The sequence below is a fragment of the Alexandromys fortis genome, unplaced genomic scaffold, assembly GCF_014885135.2.
Source record: "Alexandromys fortis isolate MF-2015 unplaced genomic scaffold, M_Fortis_MF-2015_v1.1 scaffold_84, whole genome shotgun sequence".
NCBI classification, from domain to species: domain Eukaryota; kingdom Metazoa; phylum Chordata; class Mammalia; order Rodentia; family Cricetidae; genus Alexandromys; species Alexandromys fortis.
This window is the reverse complement of record NW_026068017.1, coordinates 568,119-593,402: the sequence shown is the minus strand read 5'-3', so window position 1 is coordinate 593,402 and position 25,284 is coordinate 568,119. Positions and strand designations below refer to the sequence as shown.

At 51.4% G+C, this 25,284-nt stretch overlaps 3 protein-coding genes across 11 annotated transcripts; 2 read left to right on the top strand and 1 right to left on the bottom strand.

Moving 5' to 3' along the window:
* Positions 1-1,345: 1,345 nt before the first annotated feature.
* P2rx5 (purinergic receptor P2X 5) lies at positions 1,346-18,021 on the top strand. Of its 8 annotated transcripts, none has more exons than XM_050162826.1 (13): positions 1,350-1,769; positions 5,189-5,339; positions 5,843-5,914; positions 6,482-6,557; positions 6,646-6,742; positions 6,901-6,981; positions 7,185-7,323; positions 7,714-7,847; positions 8,095-8,188; positions 8,307-8,372; positions 10,957-11,039; positions 11,935-12,102; positions 16,825-18,021. In XM_050162826.1, exons 1-13 carry the CDS (start codon positions 1,633-1,635, stop codon positions 16,865-16,867), a joined length of 1,341 nt encoding a protein of 446 aa, XP_050018783.1. In that variant the 5' UTR covers positions 1,350-1,632; the 3' UTR covers positions 16,868-18,021. The 8 variants fall into 8 exon arrangements, 7 of the variants coding, with proteins under 7 accessions (XP_050018785.1, XP_050018783.1, XP_050018781.1 ...); XM_050162824.1 differs by lacking the exon at positions 16,825-18,021 and adding an exon at positions 13,022-14,041 and having other exon boundaries at positions 1,351-1,769; positions 7,239-7,323; XM_050162829.1 differs by lacking the exon at positions 16,825-18,021 and adding an exon at positions 12,576-13,164 and having other exon boundaries at positions 1,354-1,769.
* Positions 18,022-18,176: 155 nt separating this feature from the next.
* Emc6 (ER membrane protein complex subunit 6) lies at positions 18,177-19,043 on the bottom strand. 2 transcript variants are annotated; one of them, XM_050162837.1, is made up of 2 exons: positions 18,916-19,043; positions 18,177-18,739 (listed from the first exon to the last, which is right to left on the bottom strand). In XM_050162837.1, the coding sequence occupies exon 2, from the start codon at positions 18,688-18,690 to the stop codon at positions 18,358-18,360; it is 333 nt and encodes a 110-aa protein (XP_050018794.1). In that variant the 5' UTR covers positions 18,691-18,739; positions 18,916-19,043; the 3' UTR covers positions 18,177-18,357. The 2 variants fall into 2 exon arrangements, with proteins under 2 accessions (XP_050018794.1, XP_050018795.1); XM_050162838.1 differs by having other exon boundaries at positions 18,843-19,009.
* A 117-nt stretch (positions 19,044-19,160) lies between these two features.
* Tax1bp3 (Tax1 binding protein 3) lies at positions 19,161-24,342 on the top strand. Its single transcript, XM_050162836.1, has 4 exons — positions 19,161-19,320; positions 22,327-22,446; positions 22,782-22,859; positions 23,343-24,342. The coding sequence occupies exons 1-4, from the start codon at positions 19,282-19,284 to the stop codon at positions 23,478-23,480; spliced, it is 375 nt and encodes a 124-aa protein (XP_050018793.1). The 5' UTR covers positions 19,161-19,281; the 3' UTR covers positions 23,481-24,342.
* The last annotated feature ends 942 nt before the right edge of the window (positions 24,343-25,284 follow it).

Sequence of the window (25,284 nt, the reverse complement as noted above, 5' to 3'; positions counted from 1 at the left end):
AGGAGTAAATTGGGGTCATGGGACGAGGTGGGGGTGGGAGTTACTTTGGGCATATGAAAATAAGCCTTTTTGAGGAACTGGCTGGGTTGAGCTTGAAGTTATAACAAGGCATGGTTTCCAAATGACACTTTAAGAACAACATGTAGATCTCTATGCCCTTTCCTAGAATGAATGGGACATTCAAGGGCAAAGCCCAGGAATATGTCTAATTCTAATTTATTCTCTCATATATTACATCCCAACCACAGTTTGCCCCCCCTTCCTCTCCTCCCAGTTGCAAAACTGTAGACCTTCCCCCGAGATGGTGATTTTTTTTTTTTTCGAGACATGGTTTCTCTGTATAGCCCTGGTTGTCCTGGAACTCTCCTGTAGACCAGCCTGGCCTCGGACTCAGAGAGATCCATCTGCCTCTGCCTCCTAAGCACTGGAATTAAAGATGTGCACCACCACCTGGCTTTCCCTGAGACTTTCATTATTAGAGATCACACCGGTGGGCTTCAACCTGTCTTCAACCTCTAGTGTCGGTAGTTTCTGAGAACGAGCTTCCCACTGGGCAAGAGAGTCAGCCCCAGGGCCAGGAGAGGAGCAGGGGTGGAATGCTCAGACAGAGGAGCAAAAAAATAGTGTGCACAGCCCCTCGCCCCTTAGCTCTGGCCCGTAAGCCCCCAACCACACCCAGCCCCTCAGTACATACAGCGCCCATCACCACACAGCCCCCCACCAAAGCCCCACACCATGCACAGTCCCACAGTACACACACAGCCCGGTAATCTCTCACCACACAGCCCCTTACTGCATGCAGACCCATAGCGCAGGAAGCCTCTAGTCGCCCAGCCCTTTGCCACAGACAGCTTACCCCAGTCTACACCAGCTCCAAAGCTCAGTTCCAGGGACCTCTTCTCCCTCCCTGTTTGGTTCAGCCTCAGAGGATGGCGTTGAGACCAGTTTTTTTCTTTGGGAACTCTAAGCATATTTTAGGGCCCCAAACCTTAGTGCCCTGGTTTTTCCCATACCAGACTGGGGCCGCTGGCCCTTGACCCCAGAAATTTGTAGTGTTTAAGCCCGCAGTCGCAGAAGTGGGCATAACACCCCCTGGATTACAGCAGACACAGGCGGCTAGGGACCTACAAGCCTGTCTGACACCGTGAGCAGCGAGGCCAGGGCAATCTGGAAAGTAGTCATTACTAGTGACTGTCTCTACTCATCTTCCTACACTTCCTGTGCTCTCTGTCCCTCCTGGATCCTGCCTCTGTTTCCCCACCCGGTTCCCCTCGAGCGAGTCCCGTGGGAGGAGGTAGGGGCGGGAGAGACGCCTTGGAAAGCACCTTCCCTCTTTCCTCGCCTCCGCACTCGGTGCGCGCGTCCTTGCGGGCCAGTAGCCGGAGGCACAGCTCGGTGGTGTCGCCGTGTCAGTGGAGGTGGCCGCATCCCAGGCTGGGCGCTCGCTGCAGTCCGGCTCCCCGCGGCGGCGGGGTCCTCCCGGCGTCCCGGTGCTCGCGCCCGGGTCTGCGCGCCCGCCCTCCGGCTCACGCCCTTTGGAGCCGCGCGTCCGGGACTGCGGCAGCGCACGCAAGGGTACTCGGTTGGCCGCGGGGCGGCAGGAGGCAGAGGCGGCCGGAGTGAGCCGGAGGTATGGGCCAGGCGGCCTGGAAGGGGTTCGCCCAGTCGCTGTTCGACTATAAGACCGCAAAGTTCGTGGTCGCCAAGAGCAAGAAGGTGGGGCTGCTCTACCGGCTGCTGCAGCTCACCATCCTGTTGTACTTGCTCATGTGAGTTCTCGGGCACTTCTTTCAAGCCAGGGTGATGGGGAGGGGAAGGTGTAGACACACAGGGGCCTTGGGGAGTCGGCCTTCATGGGCGCTTGGATGTAGGGTGGGAAGGTGAAAAGTGGACACTCTACGCCTTGTGAAACGTGGGATGGGCAACTGGGTACCTTGGTTTGAAGCTACTTGTTGTAGGGAGCCCCTTCTCCCAGGACTGAAGCGCTCAGTGTTAGAGCCATGGCCAACAGGCAGGGATGCCAGGACTCTGGGCTCAGCTGCCCCCCAGAGGCCTCCCTGGGTTCTGGCCTGACAGCTGGGCCAGGCACCCAGCAGGTTATTTATAAGCACGGAGCATCACTGACTTACTCTTGGTTGGGCCAGCTCATCAGATTGGCATGTTCTGGAACTCAGGGTTAGCTCACGGGAAACACGGGCAGCCTCTCCAGTGTCCAGCAGCTCTACTGTCCCCTTGTTGCCTTCTCACCTAGCAGGATGTGGGCCCGCCAGCCCAGGGGCAGCTTGTTGGGGGTTTAACAGCTAGACCTTGGTCTTCCTTGCTCCTAGGGAGAGAGGAGGGCGCAGGTGGAGAGAGGCAGCCACGGAGAACAGTGGCTATTCACTCTCTTTTCCTCATTAAACCATGTATAGTTATTGCTCCTGGGAGGGCAGTCCTGACCTAGCCTCGCTGCCTTCTAATGGTTGCCCCCCCCTTTTCTTTTTAGTTTGTTTTTTTAAGATAGGATTTCTCTGTGTAGCCCTGGCTGTCCCGGAACTACTCTGTAGAGCAGACTGGCTTCAAACTCAGAGATCCACCTGCCTCTTCCTCCCAAGTGCTGAATTAAAGGCGTGGCTAATAGTTGCATTCTTAACATTTCCTGAGATTTTAGCGCCAAGGCACTTGGCAGTGTCCTATCTCAGGGCCTTTGTACTGCCTCTGCTCAGCTGCCACTGTTTTTCCTTCCCTACTCGGTGGCTCCATTCCTTGTTCAGATCTGAGTGCTCCAATGACTCCTCCGTCCCTCCCTGGCATTCCCATGGCCAATCTGGATGGTCATTTACTCGGAGTCTCTTTCTCTTTCCCTGCAGTCTGAGGATGCCATGATGGGAGGGACTGGTGTCACTTCACTTGGGCATAGGTATGAAAGGAATGAACGAATGTTGAATATTTGCTTACTCTTTTGGGTTGGACCGGCCTGGCATTTCTCTGCTGAAATGGAAGGCTTGCTCAAGAATCACAGCTTTCTCAAGAGTTTCCTGAAAATGTGATAGCTTAGGCTCGAGGCTTCCCTACCTCTGCCCCAGAAACGAGGAAGTGGACAGGTTGGTTGACACTTCCCTGGCTCCCTGGAGCAAGCCAGCATGCCATGCTGCTCACTGCATGAGTCAAGGCGCTGGCATCTTCCTCTTTTGATCGGTTTGCAGCTTCACCAAGACGGGTTAAGCTGGATGATATCGAGCTACAAGAATAAGTTGGAGAGTTCTGTGCGTGGGGCTTTGGCTCTGTTCAGGAACACTGCTTAGCATTTGACAAGGGCCATCTCATTTCTAAAGTTTATCTTTTTAGGGACTGCAGCAACGTCTGGGTGGTTAAGAGTGTTTGCTGTTCTTTTAGAAGTTCTCTTCCTGGGGGGCTCGAGAGATGGCTCAGTGGTTAAGAGCATTGCTTGCTCTTCCAAAGGTCCTGAGTTCAATTCCCAGCAACCACATGGTGGCTCACAACCATCTGTAATAAGATCTGGTGCCCTCTTCTGGCTTGCAGACATACATGTAGACAGAATACCGAGAATACTGTATACATAATTAATAAATAAATCTTTCAAAAAAAAGTTCTTTCTCTTTCTGGCTGATTGGTTTACAGCCAATGGTAACTCCAGCTCCAGAGGATCTGATCCCTCTTCTGGCTTCCAAGGGTACCTGGACTCAAGAGCACACACAAGCATACACATACAGTCCAGGCATATTTATCTCTTTAGACAGATGTGATGAGGGGCACACGCCTATAACACTCAAGGGGCTGAGGTAAGATCGCTGTGAGCTGATGCCAGCCTGAATTATACTTTCTTCCCTGGTAGTGTCCTTTGATGTGTAAACGTTTTTAATTTGAAGAGACCACATTTCTTTTTTTTTGTTTTGATTTGGTTTTGTTGGTTATCTTTTGCATTTTTATCATAAGTTTATGTGCATTGTGTGCAGGTGCTCATGGAGGTCAGAGGGCGTCAGAGCCCTAGGGACTTGAGTTAGTTGCAGGTGGTCAATGTGGGTGCTGGGAACTGAACGCAGGTCCTCTGCAAGAGCAGTACACGCTCTTAACTCCTGGGCAATCTCTTCAGCCTTTTAATATTTTTATTACTTTCTTTATTTGTTTTTGTGTGTGAACAGCATGTGGCATGGCACACATATGGGAGTCTGTTCTCTCCTTTCACCAGGTGTGTGGGGATCAAGCTCAGAATGTCTGCCTTTATCTCCTGATCCATCTTGCTGGCCCACTTTCGTTTTTTAGTATAAAAAAATATGAGATTTCATTTGCTTATTTACTTATTTGTTTGGTTTTTCTTAGCGTGTTTTTCTGTGTAACAGTCCTAACTGTTCTGGAACTAGCTCTTGTAGACCAGGCTGACCCTGAGCTCAAAGAGATCCACCTGCCTCTGCCTCCCAAGTGCTGGGATTAAACGGGTGTGCCACCACCACCTGTCTCACTATTTCTAATTTGCTTGTGTTTTGGTGCAAACCCAAGGCCTTGTACATGCTAGGAAAACCCTGGACTAGTATATCTCCCCCTTGGGTTTCTTTATTTCTTCCCTCCACCTTTGGCATTTTGTTTCTTTTCTTTTTTTTTTTTTTTGAGACAGTTTCTCTGTGTAGCCCTGGCTGTCCTGAAACTCACTCTGTAGACCAGGCTGGCCTGGAACTCAGACATCTGACTGCCTCTGCCTCCCAAGTGCTGGAATTAAAGGTGTATGCCTCCACACCTGGCAATTTCTTCTTTTTTAGAGTTACTAATTTTATTATTTTATGTGCACAAATGTTTTGCTTGCATGTATGTCTGTGCATATGTGTGCCTGGCCCCTGTCTTTGAGGAGGCCAGCACCGGGACTGTTAGTTACAGATGGTTGTGAGCCACCGAGTGGGTGCCTGGAATGGGAAAGGGACCCTCTGCAAGAGCAGCAAGTGCTTTAACCGCTAAACCAAGTCTCCAACCTCGGATTTTATTTAAAAGAGAGTGTCTGATCCTGTAGGCCAGAATGCCCTTCAACTGTCTATCTTCCTACTTTAGCATCTTGAGTACAGTAACGCATGCTCATGGGACAGGTGACCCCTGAGCTCGCTCTCACTCCCACCAGCCTAGGACTTACTATGGTTCTCACTCCAGCCTGGGCTTGCGCAGCCCTGTGACTGAAGCCTACCTGTTGGTCATATGTCTACAGATGGGTGTTTCTGATAAAGAAGAGTTACCAAGATATTGACACTTCCCTGCAGAGTGCTGTGGTCACCAAAGTCAAGGGCGTGGCCTATACCAATACCACTATGCTCGGAGAACGGCTCTGGGATGTAGCCGACTTTGTCATTCCATCTCAGGTCAGATCTCTACCTGGGTCCTGGGCTAGTGGGGTGGGGCGGGTCACATAGGAAGTACCCAGGCAACTCCATCAATTGTTTCTCCTGCTCAGGAGAAACCCTGTCTAGGTCCATTTCCCTATGGGGTCCCTGCTTCCTGTTCTGCACCAGGCAGGCCTGGCTTCTCTTGTTCTCAGTGATCTATGTGTCTGTTGAGACCACATGGGACCCAGAATGACCTGGCACAGTGTCCCAAGAGTAGCTCCCCAACTTGTTCATAGCTGCCCTGTGTAGATAGAACCAGGCTGAGGTGGGGACAGAATTATAGGGTGAACGTGCTTGGGGTTTGAGAAGCTGCAAGTTACCCAACAAAAGATAGCCACTTGGAAAGTGTGGATGACCAGACAGATGGACAGTGACCACGAGTTTTGTGGTCCCCATTGTTCCCAACCCCATGCAGAGGCCCACGACTCTTCCCCGAAAGGCCAGGAGGAAATTCCTCAAAACTCTGTCTGGCTCCTCAGGGGGAGAACGTTTTCTTCGTGGTCACCAACCTGATCGTGACTCCTAACCAGCGGCAGGGCATCTGTGCTGAGGTTTGATTTGGCATGTGTGTTGGGGAGGGTTGGAAAGCCCCTGGCTGTGGTGACAATCCTCCTGAAACAGGGGCTTGGTTTGCTCCAAGAGTGCCAAGAAGCTGTATAAATACTGAATGGTACCATGTGGTTTGGGGGGAAGAGATGGGTTTTCTTAATTTTTTAAAGTTTTACATTTTCTTTCATGATTAGTGCCTGCTTGCATGTGCATGTGTGCATGTGTGAATGTGTGTGTGTGCATGTGTGCGTGCATGTGTGTGTGCATGTATGTGCATGTGTGTGTGCATGTGTGTATGTGCATGTGTGTGTGCATGTGTGTGTGTGCATGTGTGTATGTGCACGCCACGGCATGTGCGTGGAGGTCAGAGCCGGTTATCTCTTTTCACCATGGTTTCCAGGCACTAAACAGGCTGCCAGGCTTTTATGGTAGATGTTTTTACCCACGGAGCCACTGTGTTAGCCCGAGAAACAGATTTTCAAAGGGTCTCAGGCCGGGGAAGGAGCCCTCTTCTATCTCTGATGGGACCCAGTCCTAGGCTCCTCGCAGATCCTTGTCTTTCCTTGCAGCGTGAAGGCATTCCTGATGGCGAGTGTTCTGAGGACACTGACTGCAGTGCTGGGGAGCCTGTTGTCGCTGGACATGGTGAGGGCCTGGCGTGGCTGGGGCTGGAGCAGGGCAAAGAAACCTGGACAGGAAGGTCCATGGCATTGCCCCTGTCCCTCCCCTGCAGGGCTGAAAACTGGTCGCTGTCTACGGGTGGGGAACTCTACCCAGGGTACCTGTGAGATCTTCGCTTGGTGCCCAGTGGAGACAATGTCCATGCCAACGTGAGTGGCTGTGGCCTGTGGTCCCAGAGGAGTTGTCTACGCAGTCTTACACAGTGGGTCCCACCCAAGGCCAGAGGCCTACCTACTCCGTAGGTCTAGGGGAGTCATAGAGGGCAGGGGCAGGTCTCCCGCTCAGGCTACCCTGGCCTGGTTTTCAGGGATCCCCTCCTGAAGGATGCTGAAGGCTTCACCATTTTCATAAAGAACTTCATTCGCTTCCCCAAGTTCAACTTCTCCAAGTAGGTGGGACTTGGGTATTGGGCGGGGAGGTGGGCTGAGGGCCCTCCCTGGGGTGTCCTTTTCTCTGCTTGGGGTGGTCGCTGTTCTTGAGGGGAATAAGATACATGCTGGGGAAGAGATCATGTCTGGCAAAGGGCCCATTGCCTCCTGGGTCAGGCCCAGCAGCAGAACATGTCACCCTCCTGTCATGGCTTCCTCTTAGAGCCAATGTGCTAGAAACAAACAACAAAGACTTCCTGAAAACCTGTCACTTCAGCTCCAAGAACCTCTACTGTCCCATCTTCCGGCTGGGGTCCATTGTCCGCTGGGCAGGGGCTGACTTCCAGGATATAGCCCTGAAGGTGTGTGGTGTGTGGTCAGGGGGCTCTCCCCGGGAACCTGGGCTCTGCAGAGAGAAGGTGAGGGTGGAGGGACATTAGGTCACTTGTCCTCAGGAGCTCACTATTTCCAGAACTGTTTGTGACAAATGGCCTGGCTTTATCAGGCACTCAGTGGGAATGGGTGTGTGTGTGGGGCTGACCTGGCACCCGCTGGGTTCTCTGACTCTAGAATGTCAGTAGAAAGAGTTGAAAGGATCCCCAAGGACGCATGTTGATTTGTGTGTAAAGTGTGGTCAGGCCAGTCCAGCTAGCTGACCTCCGGCCCACTTGTCTGACTCTCATAAAGGGCTGGCCTGTGACTTCTGTCCACCCACAGACAACTCTAGCATTCACCCTGTTTCTTGTCTCAAGGGTGGTGTGATAGGAATCCATATCGAATGGGACTGTGACCTCGATAAAGCTGCCTCTAAATGCAACCCACGCTATTATTTCAACCGTCTGGACAACAAGCACACCAAATCCATCTCCTCTGGGTACAACTTCAGGTAACGGCTGTTTTTGTGCTGCCTGGTGACCTTGACTATGTTCTGTATCCTCTGCTGGGTCAAGTTCACCAGTGTTCTTGCGGTCCTTGTTGGCACCGAGCATACTGGGAAAGCCTTGTCTTTTGTGTATGCCTCAGTGAGCAGGTCTGGGCCCTGGAATGCTGAGAATTCCTCAAAGCAGACACTTTGTGCTGCAATGGAGCAAAGGTACAGGCAGATGAGCATCCCCTGGGCCCTGTCTCCCCAGGTTCGCCAGGTATTACCGTGACCCTAACGGGGTAGAGTTCCGTGACCTGATGAAAGCCTATGGCATCCGCTTTGACGTAATCGTCAACGGTAAGGTACGCAGATCTGCTTCCCATTCCAGTGCCTGGTGGCTGCTGGGCCAGGGAGGTTGGAGTGGCCCTGGGATCCAGCTGTCCACCCTGCCGTGCTCACCTGGCTGTTTCTGTTCCACAGGCGGGAAAATTCAGCATCATCCCTACCGTCATCAACATAGGTTCTGGGCTGGCGCTCATGGGTGCCGTGAGTACCTCCCCTGCCTTGCTGGCTTCCTGGGGAAAGGGAGGTAGAGCATGCTGAGCCCAGCACACAGGAGGCCTGTGAGGTCACAGGGACAAGGGTGATGTCACACGCTGCCCGCTCCCCCAGGGGACACTGACTGCGTAGCTCTGACTGTGAGCTGGAGTGGAGTGTGCCACAGGTCGATTGCCCTCCAGTCCGGTGTGGGCTGGAAGCTTTGGGATTCTGGGTCTAAAAATCTCCATCTCCAGTACTGGTAATGGGAAACTGATTAGGCTATGCCAATTTGAGCAGTGTTGACATTCGGGGGCAGGGGCTTCTTTGCTTTGGGGGTGTCCTGTGCAATTGGTTTAAGTGAATCCCTAATCTTCATTCACTAGTGGGACCTTCCCACAGCTGTGTTGCTCAACAATGGTCTCCGTTTGAGAACCTGCATTTGAGAGGGTGAGAGGCAGGGTAGATAGTCTAGTAATCCTTTGGGGTGGGCGTCTAGCCACCCATAGTAGGGAATGGCTAGAGTTCAGGGAGGGCTTCCTGCAGATGCCCGTCATACCCTTGGCACTTCGGGGAAGAGGTTAAATGTGGGAGTTGTAGGAGTCCAGGTTGGGAGCTCATGCCAACACAGCCAGTTCCCTGCCAAGACTGCCAGAGGTGGCTTCTCTCCCCAGCCTAGGCAGCCCAAGCAGCTACTAGAAGATTCTGTCAGGACCCGGGATAGACTTTGCATTGAGACTGGGAAGCCTGTCTTGACAAGGGACTAAGAGTGATCCCTAACAATGGGCGGTGGTGGCACACACCTTTAATCCCAGCACTCAGGAGGCAGAGGCAGGCGGATCTCTGAGTTTGAGGCCAGCCTGTTCTGCTGAGTGAGTTCTAGGATAGCCAGGGCTACACAGAGAAACACAGTCTCAAAAGACAAAACAAAACAGTGGTCCCTAAGTGGAGTGTTTTGGATTCAAGCAGTCTTCCTTAGGGATGCCTCACTGTGTGCAGGTATAGCGCTCATTCAATGTAGGTAAATTCTGAAGTCTGGGGACACAGCTGTGAAGTGAAGGCAAGGGTGCACTGTGTCAATGGAGGGTTCTCTGTCCCACCCTGACCCACAGCCACTTCTAAGCAATCACTCAGAGGCTTAATATTAATTACAGAATGTTTGGCCTATAGTTCAGGCTTATCCCTAACTGGCTTTTACATTTAAATTAACCCATTTCTATTGATCAATGTATTGCCACATGTCCGTGGTGCTACTGATCTGCTGGCATCTTGCTCTTTGGGCAGCTGGCTGCTGTCCTTTCGACTTTGTCCTTCTCTTCTCTTTATCTCTGTTTGGCTTTCCTCCCTAGCTGTATTCTGCCTGGCTATAGGCCAACTCAGCTTTTGTTATCTACCAACGAGAGCAACACAAATACACAGCGTACAGAAAAGTTATCCCACAGTATTATGGAAGGTGGTGGTGAAGGGTGAGGGAAAATGTAGGAACGAAGAATTGATAAATGACATTTCTGGAGTCTAGGGAAGACAGGAAGAAGGGCACACTCTACTCAGGGCCTCCTCTGCCTTCAGGAACACCTCTATCCCTGCTCCATAGGTAGAGTCGCCCTCTGTTGGAGCAGACTGGCATTACATACACCGTGCTCTGATCTGTGTTCAGGGGTGATTAGTCCATGACAACTGGATCTGCTCAGGCTTCCTGTCTTTTTCTGACCACAGTTGTAATGTCCTTGTTGTCAAGGTTAAGATGCCTGCTGGTCCATCTTACACCGGCTATCAGGGCTCTCTTCAAATGAGCACAGCTGCTGCTCTCTTGCCTCCCCGCAAAGGACCAGGACCAATGTCTACAAGACATTCTCAGACACGCTGGTTCTCACCCCCACCGGAAGCACCTTTTGCTCTTCCCCCACAGGCCCTGATCATTTCCTGGTGATGACAAGCCTGCCTTTCCCTTTGCCATGCAATTCCAGGCCTCTAGTTCAGCGACCCAGGCTGAGTGAACGCTGCCCTTCACCTGCTCCCAATCCCATTCCCATTACAGGGCTGATGACTATATCACAATCTGCTTGTTTCCTGCAGCACAGCAAGTCCCTAGGTCTCTGTGGTCCACACCTTCCTGGCCCCCCAGTGCAAATCTGGCCGGTAATAGATTCTTAGCAGATATGTTGAAGTTAGATTTGGTCAGGGCAGGAAGGTGCGCTTGGGCCATGGAATCAGGAGGCACTCCCAGAGCTCACCTGTGTCTACCATGGAGCGGCTTTGTGCCCCTGGACATCACTCCTTTCTGGGATGTTTCCTTTTTTGTTGTTGTTGTTTTTGTTTGTTTGTTTGTTTTTGTTTTTCAAGACAGGGTTTCTCTGTAGCTTTGGAGTCTGCTCTGGAACTAGCTTTTGTAGACCAGGCTGGCCTCGAACTCACAAAGATCTGCCTGTCTCTGCGTCTCTGCCTCCTGAGTGCTGGGTTTAAAGGCGTGCGCCACCACTGCCCCGGCCTGGGATGTTTCTTTATGTTCAGGTAGTGCCCTGCTCCTGAGTTGTTGCAGGCTCAAGGATTATGGAGCTAGGATTTTGTGTCAAAGCTTGGAACTCTCTTGCAGGGGGCTTTCTTCTGCGACCTGGTGCTCATCTACCTCATCAGGAAGAGCGAGTTTTACCGAGACAAGAAGTTTGAGAAAGTGAAGTAAGCTAACCTTTATCCCCCAGTTCCAAGGAGCACCCCAGCCCCTGCCTGGAGCCTCATCTGGCTGGTCCTGGGTTGGGGTGTATAGGTGCCATGGTATGTGTACCAGCTTCATAAGACCGGACTTGATTCATAAGACCTGGGGAAGATGTCTGCAGGTCTCATGGCAGAAGATAAATTTACAGGATCTTTCTTTTTTTTTTTTTTTTTTTTAAATATTTATTTATTTATTATGTATACAATGTTCTGTCTGTGTGTATGCCTGCAGGCCAGAAGAGGGCGCCAGACCTCATTACAGATGGTTGTGAGCCACCATGTGGTTGCCGGGAATTGAACTCAGGACCTTTGGAAGAGCAGGCAATGCTCTTAACCACTGAGCCATCTCTCCAGCCCCTACAGGATCTTTCTTACTGGGTGATTTTAGACAAGCTCTATGACTCCTTGAGCCTCGGTTTCCCCATCTGTGAGATGGGAACACTGGCTTATACAAAAGGACTTGGTCCAGGACAGACGGAGGAAGATATGTGTGCATGTGTGTGTATGTGCACTTAGTGTTGGAACACAGAATACAGCATGGGAGGATGCTGGGTCTGGGATGACAGGAAGGGAAAGGAGTCCTGGCCTTGCCCTTGGAGAAGGCATTTAGGAAGAACTGGGACCAGAATGAGGAATTGGGTCAGGCAGCGTGTGCTTCCTCAGCCCCAGCAACCTGGACTGTGGGTGCTGCGCGGACCTGTGTGATTGATTTGTTTGGGTTGCCAAGATGCAGCCTGAACGAACCCAGCTGGTACGGGTCCACCTGGCCACAGGCTGCTCTGCTGGAGGAAAGAGTGGCCCAGCTGGGTGTGCAATCTCTGTCAGTGCTCTAAGAAGGTGGCGGCCATGTCTTTCCCAGGGGTCAGGAGGAGGAAACCAATGTGGAGCTCGAAGCCAACGAGATTGAGCAGGAACGGCCAGAAGACGAGCCACCAGAAGGGGGTCAGCAGGGCGAGCATCCCCAAGAGCTGGTCCAGAATAGCAGGAAGCATAATAGCAACTGCCAGGAGCTCTTTGAGCCTGCCAGGTGAGGGCCTGTGGGACAGCTGGCTGGGGACTGGCTTCTGTAGAGGGGCTGCTTGGGGTTGGCTGGCTCCAGAGGGTGTTCCCGGGCATAGGATGGACTTTCTCTCAGCCCCCAGTTTCAGCCTTGCTAAGGTTGGGGTAGCCTTCTTCTGTTGGGAGCTGGGTCAGGGCAGGGTGAGAAATTCCCTGGGATGGAGCTGGTAAGGAGAGAAAGGGGGAAGCTGAGGGCTGCAGCAGGGGACCCAGACTGAGAGACCCTAAGTCTAGCAGCTCCCTGAGCTGTCATTAGCTGCTCACCCACCCAAGCCCCTTACCTGCAGGTCCACCTTGCTTGTCTAGTGCAGCCTCCTATTGCTGTGGGAGATCCCGTGCTTCCCAGCCCTCAGTGTGAACATGGTTAAGCATCTGAGCTGCAGCGAGGACAGCGTTTCTTTCTCTTGGGCTGTGCCTGCCTGCTCACTGTCAGAGAGAGAGGCTGCGGCTGCCTGCGCTGCCTCAGAAAGGCCATGCTGCAGAGTTCCTGCTGGCCCTCTCTCTGCCTTCGGCGCACACCCCTCCTTCAAGGCCTGGCCTCCAGGAGAAAGCCATCCTGAATGTGAAGCAGCCACAGCTCTTGCAAACAGTGAGGACGTAGCCAGGACTCTTGGCAGAGAACAAACTCAGAGATGATGGGCCAGGACAGACCACAGCTCTGAACTGGGAAGAGGGCATCTTGGTGCCTGCTCAGGAAGGGGCTTCTGGGAACAGGCTTCTCAACTCCAGGGTTTTTTGTTGTGTGGAGGGGAGCCTCCTGTTGGCTCAGATGCAGACAGGAGGCCCTGGGGCAGGCCCCCAGGAAAGGGTTAGGTCAGGGGCTTCAGTGGTAGAATGTTTACATGCCCCATCTCTGCACCCAGCGGGACAGTCATTTATTCATTCAGGCAGTACACATCTACGGTGCATGCTGTACTTTATTCCTGTTTGAGAGGCTTAAACGAGATGCTGACCAGGCCCCAGGGCTCACATGGAACTCTCTCCAGAGACTTCAGCCAGCCCAGACAGCCTGGCCTTCCTCCAGCCTCTAGCCAAGGCTCCGGACAAGTCTCGGCAGAGAATGATCGAGAATGATGGCTGCTCAGAAAAGCTGTTGGATGACATCCAGGGGACATTTAGCTCCACCCCTGAGTGTAAAATTTAAGGGTGGCCGAGGAGGCACCTGGGAAAAACTTAAGGGAAGAACAAACTCCAGGGGCTTCTGGGTGAGATTCCGGCAGGGAAGGCAGGCGAGCCACTAGCCGTTCTAGCCCCCACCCGTAACCTAGGGTAGCTCTGGGAAATCAGCTTGCCCAGGTGAGAGATGGACTTGCCTGTGCAGTTTAGCTCTGGCTGTTTTTTTGAGGGGGGGGCTGGGGGCATTCCTGGGAGTCCCCGATTGATTTCCTGCTCTCAGAAGCTCAGCCTTGAAGTGCTAAAGAGATAAAGGAGGACTTTCTGAAAGGTTGTCCCTGATCTGTGTGTCCTGTTCTGTCCCCACTGCATTTCATTCTATGGAGCTCAGAGTGGGGTCCATGGACCAGCACCCGCCCTGCAGAGAGCCTGACAAAAATGCATCTCCGGAAAGCATCTCCACCATAAGCCAGGGACAGTAAACATCCTTCCACTGGGCCCATGCAGGCGGTAATCAGCAGGGGTCTGATAGCTGAGTGAGGTGCTATAGGCCTGCAGACCCAGCACATGGGGGTGGGTCACCTGAGCTCAGAATTTCAGTGTGGGCAATAGATAGTGATGTCCCCTCCTAAAAAGGGTGGAGGGCTGAAGGATGGCTCTTTCAGAAAACCCGGGTTCAATTTCAGCACTCATATAAGGGCTCACAATCTCCTGTAATTCTCCTGGTGCACAGACATACATGCAAACAAAATACCTATACATATGACGTAAAATAAATTAAAAAATTGTTTTTAGCCTGGTGTAGTGGAGCATGCCTGTAATCCTAGCACTGGAGAGGCAGAGCAGGCAGATCTCTGAGTTGAGGCCAGCCTGGTCTACAGAGTGAGTTCCAGGGCAGCCAGGGCTATGGAAACAGGCCGTCTGGAAAAACCAAAAATAAGTAAAAAGAAAAAAAAAATGGGGTGGAGGGGAGTTGTTGCTACTGGGGCAGAAGGGAGCCGTGTCCAGAGCAGGACCTCTTCAAAGGGAAGCAGCTCGGGCACCTTTGGCTGTCTGGGGATGTCACTCGGGCACCTTTGGCTGTCTGGGGATGTCACCAAGCCACGCTGCTTCCCGAAGGTGAAAGCCTGGGCGATCCACTTAGGCAGCTGACTTCCTTGTTAAAGCAAACCCAGCATGTCATTTTTATGTTCAGGAGCAAACAAGAGGGTCAAAGGTCATGACTGTGAGCTTGGCCTGGCTCTTCTTCCTACTGCTTTGAAATGGCCTGGGGACAGTCAAACAACTCACTTTCTATCAGAATGAAAATACCTTTTACTAGTTCTTGTCGGTAAGTACTGAGCTCATGTGTCCTGCTCTTGTCAGGCGTCGGACTAAACCCTGACACTGGTGAGCAACACACAGGGCCACTGCCCTCACATGCTTCCCGTTGGTGGGTGCTCCATCTTAACCATAACGTGGTCACACTTGTCAAGAGCTAAATAGGGGTTATTTTTAACCTGGAGCAGCCTGAGTAGTGTACTCAAGGGACTGACAGTTTAAATCCGAAAGGTTAGGAGCCACCTGTCATGTGACAGGGAAGAAAGGGAATCCCAGGTGCTTTGATGTGGAAACCAACCCGGAAGGTTGTCACTGCCGTGGTCGTTGTGAAGTGTTCTTTTAATCTGTTGGTCTCCATTACACTCCACTGCCTGACAAATCTGTTGTTAACCTGCTCCTTTTGGGCTAGCAAACTTAGCTAGGTCGACCCTTGGATCGGTTTAGGAGGCTCAAACTTAGAAAGACCAGGGATCTTATTAAAACTTCTCACAGGGATGCCCACTCTGCCAAAGTTGCCTTGTGCCCCTTTCCCCTAACTTCTTGCCTTCTGCATAACCTTGATATAATACAGCTCATTCATCTATGGAAGCCAGCTGCCTAAATTAAAAACAAAACAAAAACTAACCAACCAAAACCTCCCAGGGTCTTCCTCTGTAGGACTTGCCTCAAACTCATGATCCTCCCGTCACAGCCTCCACAGGTGGAATGAGGCTTCTAACTCAGGAAGTGAGTCAGGAACTTAACTCCCACCCTTTGGGGAAATACTTTTTCTTTCTGGGCACTGCTTAGATTATTGGCTACAGCCATTGCCCACGAGTCTGCTTTTGTTCTGATCATCTAGGATCTGATGAATTGTGTGTCAGTCCCTAGCCCAAATTGGTCCATCTAGGATTGTCCTAAAAGTTATTTCATACCCTTTGGGAGCACCGTGATGTGGGCCAGCTGATATACTGGGTGCTATCAATGCGACATGGGTCAGTCATGACAAAAGTCATAGCTGCCTTTTGTCCTCCATCAGTTGTTCCTCTCAGTGGGGGAGGCCATCATAAAGGTGGAACATGCCTTGTCCCAGGTGCTTGAGCTGGGGACCACAGTCCCTAATCACAGCATCTTTGGGATCTGAACAGGGACCCCCTTAGTCTTACCCACACCCTCCCCACAAGGGACAAGCTCTCCTCAGAGGGCGGCTCTTCCCTTCAACGAGGATATAAAGTCAAATGGGTCAAGGTGGCAGGCATTTTTTGGGACCTGTATGACATGTATTTTTGGACACTTCTAAAATAAAAGGCATCAATTTTAAATGTGTCCCTCTTTTTTTCCCCCTTCATGGTTATCCCATGTAGGGGAAAAGATGTAAGATTAGACAAAAAGAGGCAGACACAAGCAATAATAAATGTATTACATTCCTTGTTATCATGCATGCAAAGAGATTCAAATCAAAGCATGGGAATAGTTTTTAAAATTACACTTATTTGTGTGTGTGTGTGTGTGTGTGTGTAGGTGTGCATGCACCTCAGTGTGCTTGTGAAGGTCAGAGTCTGTCCTGAAGACTGAACTCAGGTCATCAGGCCTGGCAGCAGACACCTTTATCTGCTGAGCCATCTTGCTGGCCCCAAGGAGACTCTTGAACAGATGCTAAAAGGAGATGGCTCAGCGGCTAAGAGCGCTTGCTGCACCTGCACTCATGAGCACATACCCACTAACATGCAGACAAATATACCTACATTAAGAATAAAAATTTATGGCCGGGCGCTGGTGGTGCACGCCTTTAGTCCCAGCACTTGGGAGGCAGAGGCAGGCGGATCTCTGTAAGTTCGAGGCCAGCCTGGTCTACAAGAGCTAGTTCCAGGACAGGAACCAAAAGCTACGGAGAAACCCTGTCTCGAAAAATCAAAAAAAACCAAAAATTTATAAAAGACTAGGAAGACTGATAAAACTAGTACTTCTCGGCCGGGCAGTGGTGGCGCATGCCTTTAATCCCAGCACTCGGGAGGCAGAGGCAGGCGGATCTCTGTGAGTTCGAGACCAGCCTGGTCTACAAGAGCTAGTTCCAGGACAGCCTCCAAAACCCTGTCTCGAAAAAAAAAAAACAAAAACAAACAAACAAACAAAAAAAACCTAGTACTTCTCATTGGATAAATGCTGGCAAGTATTAGAAATCAACCTTCCCTTTGTCCCATGAGTATTAAATCTGATCAGAATAAATAGGAAATGAATTTGTTTAAACATTTTCAACACATTTACTGCTCAAAAACAGGAAAATCACTAAATCAAGCAGGAATCCGTCAGGAATGAGCTGAGCCCTTCCTTCCCAGAGACGCTCCTGCTCTACAAACATGCACGTCAGGATCTTCAGAAGAGGGCTCTTTGGGACAGGAAGGTAAAACTGTGACCTCAGTTTCTTGGCATGAGATGCAAGCATGTGGCCCAGAACCCAAACCAGGATTCAGGGCTGTGTGCCTGGGGCATTACAGAGTGAACACAGACCATCTTACAGTCTGGGAAAGAGGTTCTGAATTCAATCTTTCATATCCTTTTCTTAAAACTAAAAGCCAATTCACATTCCTAAAATTTCAGAACTTCCCCTAGATGCTCATGGCATCAAGGTCGACTTCTATGATCTGGTCAGGACTACCTCACGGTCTAATAAAAGGCCACATCCTTCCTGCCTTGCGGCTCTGCCACATGCTCTCTTCTCAAAGCAGCCCTTTCCCTTATTTTATTCAGCTGCTGTTTACCTGTTCAGTGTCAGACATGTTATTTCTTCAAGTCTTCCTTGACTCCATTTCCAAGCCTAACTAGATGTAGTGCTTCTGGGTATTCTTTCATGGCATCTTTTATAGTCTGTAAAACCGGATACTGTCAATCTCCCCAGTCAGAATATAAATTCCACGTGCAACATGCTCATTACAAGTCTAACACAATTATATTTTTTTTCAGTGAAACATGTATTTCATTCTAAAATTTTCCTTCGAAAGGGTTACGAATGAACATATACTCAGAGGCATTACACTTGCAACAGATTCATTTGATTAAATGTCCAAATAACCTATTTAATTGCCGTAGGACACATTTTAGAATAGCTTGCATTTTTTTCTGATAGGAAAGATAACTAGCCACAACCAGGTAACTGAACTTAACTGATTTCATTTCATACCCAAAAGCAGTGGTTAGTGGGAAGAGATGCTAGAATGGTACTTTCACCCAATCCGGTACAAGCAAACAGACTCGTTACTGGATTCTGGCTCTGCCTCTTCCCAGATGAGCCACCACAGGCAGAGACATCTAACCTCTCTGAGCCTCAGGTTCTGCATCAACAGGAATTTAACAGCAACAACTCCACAGTTATTGCTAGGATTAAAACATAGCCCGTGCAGGAAGTACACAGTATAATGCCCGCACAGAGAGAACGCTTAATAACACGAACTGTCAACAGTCTTTAAGATGTTAACGTTATGTTCTCTCCTGTAAGCCCTAGAGGTCCCTTTGGATCTACTAGGTGCAAATCCAAGAAAATTACAGGCTATGGCCTAGTGCCTGCTCTCCAGGGAGCAAATCTTGGCGACTTCAAAGCGTGGCTAAACATCAAGGCAGGAAAGAACTCGACGACAAGGTGTCACACTTCATTTAATCTGAAGAGTATTACAGGCTGTCTTCAGATATAAATTATAACAGTACAGAACAAGCAGCGAATTCAAACAATTTAAAAACTAAATAAGTCTACACGGTGTTAATTGCTGGCAAGAGTCCTGCCAGTCTTCCTTTTTTTTAAGTCACTCCTGCCCTCATTTCAGTAGACTTGCACCATGCCATAGAGGAAGGTCCAGAAGAGGACGTAGGTGAAGAGGCCTCCGATGAGGCCTCCTGTAAAGAGAGGTCTTCTTGACTTAAAATACTTGTTCCACCTCCTTCCCGCTTTGAGAATCAGGAGCAGAGAGAGCAGGACGGAGGCGAGCAGGTAGAAGATGAAGCCGTAGAGGCCGGTGAGGCCGAGGATGCCGGCTGTGGCCCCCGACAGCGCTGACACTGAGGTCCGGCAGTAATCGAGAACCGCGGCGTTGCCTCGCACGGCTGCCTCGCTGATGAACGGCGGCCCTTCCCGTTTGGCCACCACCGCGGCCATCGCACCCGCCGGGGCTCCGCTTCTGCCTTCTCGCGGACTCAACGCGGAACTGCGGAGAAAACCAAGTTACAAGTGGCGCCCGAAGGCCGGCGAGTTGGGCGCACGGCGCCTTCTTCCCCTGGGACCTCCGACACCGCGCCTAGGCCTCTGACCTCCACGGAACGCCGAGGCGGAGGCTCGAGCCGGCCTGGGACGGCAGCACGCCCGAAAGGCTCGCCGAGTTACCTGGAACACAGCGGCACACAGTCCCTCGTGTTCCCTCACACAGGAAACTACGGAGAGCCCCGCGCCGCCATCTTGCGCCGGAGGCTGCTGGGAGGGCTCAGGTTGCGCAGGCGCACTAACTCCGCCCCGCCCTCCCACGCTTGCGCCTCGGGCTCGCTCCCCCTCCCGCCCCACTTCTGCACCCAAGTCCCGGGACTCCCGAAAGCCGAGCAGCGCTCCAGCTGGTGATTGGCTGGAGACTTATTAAGTATTCATGAGGGGGCGGGCCGAGCAGGGCTGCCCTTTGTTAACCAGGGAGGGCGCGGCCGTGGGCATTCTCGCTGCGGGTCTCACCGGGCGCTGTTGGCTTCTCACTTTTGAGTCGAAATGTCCTACGTCCCAGGCCAGCCTGTCACCGCCGTAGTGGTGAGTGCGCTCGCGCGGGCTCCTTCTCCTCTTGGCTCACCCCATTTTTCAGAGCGGCAAAACTGACATCTAGACAGGCGGAGAAAGCATAGGACTCGGGGCTCCTGCGTGCATTCCGGTGGCCAGAGTTCCAGTTGCCGTTTCTGTTTAACAGTGCTGCAGCCTTCCCTGACCAGGAGAGGTGGCTGGGACCTAAGAACCGCCCGAGACCCAGAGCAGAGGTCAGATCCCGGGCATTGCCGCCGCAGGGCGAATACCTTTTGGCAGGCGCCGACCGGGAGGACGGAGGAGAAAGGCTGGTCCGTGGGAGTGTTAGAAAACTCCCCTGCCCTGGGCCTCCGTGTTCCCAGCTGGGCGGCCGCGCGGGGCGGGCGCCGACGTCCGAGAGTGAGTGAGTCGCAGCCTTTGGAATGAGGAAGCGTTTCCTCTGCTCCAGCCGGCACTCTGCCGCCTTGCCTAGCCGTAGGAGATTTAGGGGGTGGGACTGGCCAGAGTTTGTCCTAACCGCCCCTTCCCCCTTCTCATCCGGCCTTGCTCTGGGGACCGACCCTCTCGATAGCTAAACTTGGTTTTCTGAACTTTACAGGATACTCAGCCCCTTGGTTCAAAGTGCGTGTTTCTGTGTGTGTGATACTTGACTTTGTAGACCTTTCTTCCCAGGGTCTCCTTTTCTGGGTTTGTTTTGAACACCAGTTGCGTTTGACTAGGCAAAGGGAAGAAGGGGTAAGGGTGTAGATCTAAACACAAGGTCCCTGTCTGAGGGAGTCTGCAGTCCAGCCCTGAGGCAGAGGTGGGTCAGCTGAACCTCCACGGAGCTCCAGCGCCCAGCCTCACTTTTAGGCCCTCACTGGTCTTGAACTTCTGGCAGCACTCCCTCTTTAGCCTTCCAGGTGTTGGAGTCACAGGTGTGAGTCAATATGCTCTGGAGCTGTAGGGCCGGGCCGTGTTAGACCGGTGTGCCGGAGAGCGCCCAATGTCAAGAGGGTGGGGGCAATGAAGCCACTGATGAAGGTGGCCTGGGTGGGTGAGCTTAGAGCTCCAGCTCAGGCCTGGCTAGAAGGAAACACTGCTGGGCCAGTGGACAGCTTCCTGGTTTTCACGCCACTTCTAGGCTCTTCTCTCTAGCTGCTCCAGAAAGGTATCCAGGCTTGACACATCTGGAAAGGAGGGGGTGCAGGTGAGGGCCTAGGGAGAGCCACTCTGCTGCTTGACTTCTCCCGTGTAAGTCAGTCACTGGGCCTTGTCGCCTTTTGGACCTTGCTGGTGGCCGTGCATGAGACTAGGTCTAGGTCGGGAGCAGCTTACACTTTTGGGCAGGAAGCCCCAGGTGAATGGGCCTTAGGCATCATGTTTCTTCTTCCTCTTCCTCTCGGCAGGCCAGGCAGGTCTCTCTCTGAGCTGTAAGGCCACACAGTCCTGTCCTAGTGCCAGGTGCATGCCTGAGCGTAAGCAGGCAGATCTGGCCTCTGTCCCTAGTCTTGATTGCTCACGGGGTGGAGATGCTTTCCTCCAGTCTTGCCCTCTCATGTATAGTTCACATCCTGATTCTGTTACAGTCATTTTGTCCCCTCCCCTGAACTCTGGCCCAAGTGATGTCAGCAGGTGGCTCCTGACACTCCCAACTACACTGTACTCTACCTGGGTCCCCTACTGAGTATTGGTTCTGTTCATCTCTACTGCTTCTCAACCTTCCTAATGCTGCAGCCCTTTAATACAGTTCCTCATGATGTGGTGATCCCAACCATAAAATTGTTTTCCTTGCTATTTCCTAATTGTGATTTTGCTCCCGTTATGGATTGTAATGTAAATACCTGTGTTTTCTGATGGTCTTAGGTGACTGTGAAAGGGTTGTTCGCCCCACAGGGGTCATGACCCACAGGTTGAGAGCCACTGATTTAGATGACTGGATGGTCAGTCCTTGTCTGTGGATCGTCACGTCTAACTAGCTCATGCCTTCAGGCCTCCGTACCCTACCCACTCCAGTGATCATTGTAGCTTCAATGCCTTGCCCTATCTCCTTTCTGAACTCCAGTAGGTCCAAGATCAAGGTCAGGTGGTGCACTATCATTTCTTAAGGCTGGGTGCAAATGATCTTCCTTTGTTGAAGCCTTCTCAAGTCTAGAAAGTTATGCCTACTTCTTTTTTGTTTTGGTGTTTGGTGTTTTTGAGACAGGGTTTCTCTGTAGCTTTGGAGCCTGACCTAGACCTAGCTCTTGTAGATCTTGCTGGCCTCAGACTCACAGAGATCCCCCTGCCTCTGCCTCCTGAGTGACCCCTTCAACTTTGGAGGTAACGTCTGGTAGCTGAAGGATGCTTTCTGAGGGATCTCAAAGGAGCCCACACAGTTAGAGACCCCAACCCCAGATCATGCTGAGAAAGCCTTAGAATACTGTCCCTTACACTGAAGAACAGGACCTAAGGTTTGGGGAGATGATATGACCAGGGCTACACCCCACAGTCATCCTTCATCCCATCTCACCTCCTGGTCCTGTTTCCTGCGCTGTGAACACCAGTCTCATTGTCCAGGGAGCCCTTCTCGTCTCTTCTGTGCACGTTCCTTCCCTACTTCTCCCATGCACCTCCTGGCTTTCATAATCTCTGTAGGGATTGCTCAGCAATCAGCCAGTCTGAGTTACAGCAGGCACCTGTATTCTCAGGGTTATCTTTCCTGTTCTGGGTGGTCCTCTCCCCAGAAATACGGGTGTCTTCGCTATAGCTGTCACAGTACCGTTTCTTGGGCCAGAATGGGTCCATAATACATTATTGAATAAGGATGGAAAATGGGTGGGGAAAGTTGCAGGCAAAGGGCTGTATGTAGGGGTTAGGCCCAACCACCAACCTCCCAGACAGGTGACCAGCTGCATTTCTGCAAAGGGCCCTTAAGCCCAACCCCTTGGCATAGTTCTAAGCTGACCAGCAGCCTGAGGGTGCTGTTGGGCGCAGAGATCAGATATTTCTCCACCCACCTACCCTTTACCCTCAACAACTTGCTTTTTCTTTTACCAGCAAAGAGTTGAAATTCATAAGTTGCGTCAAGGTGAGAACTTAATCCTGGGCTTCAGTATTGGAGGTGGGATTGACCAGGACCCTTCCCAGAATCCCTTCTCAGAAGATAAAACAGACAAGGTGAGAGACTAGGGTCCTAGAAGCCTGAGGTGGCAGATTTTTCTTCCTGGGCCTGTGTGGAAAGAGCAGACTGTTTTTTCTTAGTCAATCCTAAATGATACGGTGGGATTAAGTAGAAGGCATGCTGAGACACCTGGAGGAGCAGGAGGTGGCCATCAGCAGGCTGGAACATCCCAGGGGCAGCTACACTGGCCGCCTGGCTGTCATGGCACAGTCCATGCCAGCTGAATGTATTGGTGGGAAAGGTGGGCACGGGGACAGAGGAATTTCTGGGTTCCGTGGGTAAAGGGCCAATCCACTGATCACAGGGCTTTACCTGGGTTGCTTCTTTGCAGGGCATTTACGTCACACGAGTGTCTGAGGGAGGCCCTGCTGAAATTGCTGGGCTGCAGATTGGAGACAAGATCATGCAGGTACAGTTGTCCCAAAGGAGGAAAACAAGGTTTGGGGGTGAGGGGCTGAAGCACTTGAGGTTGAGGGCTAACCTAGCTTCCCAGAGAAGCAACTCGTTGAGATGGGTTTCTGAAGCCATGCTGTTAGTTATTGCCCCTAAAGAAGCTGGTTGCTCTGTGTACCACTTTGTAATGAGTTATTAGCTTGTGGGCCTGCCTGAGTAGCTTGGGCCCCTCAAAACCCTGCTTTCAGATTCTACAGCAGTGGTTCTCAACCTTCCCAATGCTGTGACTCTTTAATACAGTTCCCCATGTTGTAGTGACCCCCCAACCATACAATTATTTTTATTGCTACTTCATAACTTTAATTTTGCATCATGATATACATATGTGATATGCATTACAGTCTTAGGCAACCCTCAAGGGGGTTGCGACCTACATGCTGAGAACCACTGTTCTAGAGGGTGAAGAGCTGAGGTAGCCTGTGTTCTCTCCTTGGGCCAGGTGAACGGCTGGGACATGACCATGGTCACTCATGACCAGGCTCGGAAGCGGCTCACCAAACGCTCGGAGGAGGTGGTACGGCTGCTGGTGACGCGACAGTCTCTGCAGAAGGCGGTACAGCAGTCCATGCTGTCTTAGCACCCAGTCACAGTCTTGACCTGTACCCATTAACCTTTTTGTAGTGACAACACATCCACGCTCTGTATCTCGTTCTGGCTTCTGCTGTGTGCTGGGCCCCAGCTCTGAGGGGTGACAGCTGATCCTAAGGTCCAAGCCAACCTTCCTACTCCTCAACCCCAGTCTGAGGCCATGGGACCAGCTCTCTGTCTTGGAGGCTGAGGATTGGAAATGAGGGCTTGGAGTAGTATCCAGTCTATAGTGACCATAGGCTCAGCCTGAGACCTACTACTTGGCCACAGCAGGGGCTGGGCAGTCAGGAAACACCTTTTGAGAGCTGCCAAAGCTTGGAAATGCTAGGCAGGGCCATGTTTCCCCATTTTCTCTGGCTGAAGGGCTTGGCCCTGTCCTTCCTCAGTGCCTCTTTCCATGCTTCCCCAGTCATGGGGCCCAGCCTGGAGCTGGACCCGAATATGCCAGAGACTGTATGAAGGCCACCTATATGGAAGAGGGCAGGCTCCCACTACCTTCACTTCCCTAGCGGGTGCTGGCCTCTCCAGGATCTGCCTGCTTAAACAATTTATACAAGTTTCAAGACCGACATTTCAGGGCAGCTCTCAGGATTGCCATTTTTTTTTTTTCTCTACACCTGTGGGTTTAGCTTTTGTATTTTTTAAAGTGACGACTTTGATACAAAGTGTTTTTATCTTACTGTTTGGAAAAGCCAATTCAATTCTCCTTTTGGATTTAGCTTACTAATTCACACACCTGGAAGCAGCAACTTAAAGCATGTGACTAAGCCAGTTGGTTACTATTGAAATGAGGCAGTATGATGCTACCCCATGCTCAACATTTGTGCCCAATAAACAATGCTGCAAGTTTCCTAGGGGTTTCTGCTGAGATGGTGGGCAGGAGTCTTGGAGGGTGGAATGAAACAAGTGCTTTGGTTTTAAGGATGGCTAGCCTGTCCCCTGCTGTTCTGAGAAAAGCACAGCTCCTCCTAGGCCTACTTTCCTGGGAAACATATTTCTGGTGGTATCATAGAAGCCTCACTGGGAACACACTGTGGTGTTCAGAGACCACATTTGTGGAAATGCCTGGAAGCACTTTGATGGCAGTTGTGGGAAGTCTTCAGTGTATTTTCTCAGAGGTGTCACTATGGAACCCTCATCTGCCTCTTGTGCAGCCTACCTTCAGTTCCCACTCGAGAGGGAACTCGGGCTTATGGGAAAAACCCAGATATTTACAGGAGTGAGCTGACTAGATGTCGAGCTGGGAACTCCAGGCAGATGCCACTTAGGGGCTTGCCTGTCCCTGCCCATCAGAAAGTGGAAAGGAGAGCTCAGAAGGCTGGAGGTGTAGGTCAGCAATGGAGCACCTGTCTGGCATGCTCAGAGTCTTGGGTTTGCAGTCATAGCACTCCTAGAGAAAAAGTCCAGCATTTAAAATCTCTTTTTAAAGTGTAGCACCCAATAACACTTTTTTTTCCTGGTGCTGTTGAACCCAGGGTCTCAAGCCTGTACACTATGCAAGCCTTCTGCCAGTGAAGCCACATCCCTCCCTTACCCTGAGATAGTCTTCTTGCTGTGTTTAAGCTGACCATGACCTTGTGTTCTTCCTGCCTTAGCCTCCTATAGGTGAGCTATGGGCTTGACCAGGCTGCAATCCTGATTCTAGGAAACAGGACTTTAGAGATGGTTCAGCCTACAGAGTAGGATCTTCACCACCCCTGCATTGTGCCCCACCCTCAACCCGGTAACCCCTGCTGACATCCACAGCCTGATGTCCCGTGCTGATGGGACCTTGGTTCTGGTAGATAAGTCAC

Bases quoted from the DNA above. Each gene is read 5' to 3' on its own strand.
- P2rx5 (XM_050162823.1), top strand. From the start codon at position 1,633: ATGGGCCAGGCGGCCTGGAAGGGGTTCGCCCAGTCGCTGTTCGACTAT. The intron at 7,848-8,094 runs GTAACGGCTGTT...CTGTCTCCCCAG, and splicing joins TCCTCTGGGTACAACTTCAG to GTTCGCCAGGTATTACCGTG. The intron at 11,040-11,934 runs GTAAGCTAACCT...TGTCTTTCCCAG, and splicing joins AAGAAGTTTGAGAAAGTGAA to GGGTCAGGAGGAGGAAACCA.
- Emc6 (XM_050162837.1), bottom strand. From the start codon at position 18,690: ATGGCCGCGGTGGTGGCCAAACGGGAAGGGCCGCCGTTCATCAGCGAG.
- Tax1bp3 (XM_050162836.1), top strand. From the start codon at position 19,282: ATGTCCTACGTCCCAGGCCAGCCTGTCACCGCCGTAGTG. The intron at 19,321-22,326 runs GTGAGTGCGCTC...TTCTTTTACCAG, and splicing joins AGCCTGTCACCGCCGTAGTG to CAAAGAGTTGAAATTCATAA. The intron at 22,860-23,342 runs GTACAGTTGTCC...TCCTTGGGCCAG, and splicing joins TTGGAGACAAGATCATGCAG to GTGAACGGCTGGGACATGAC.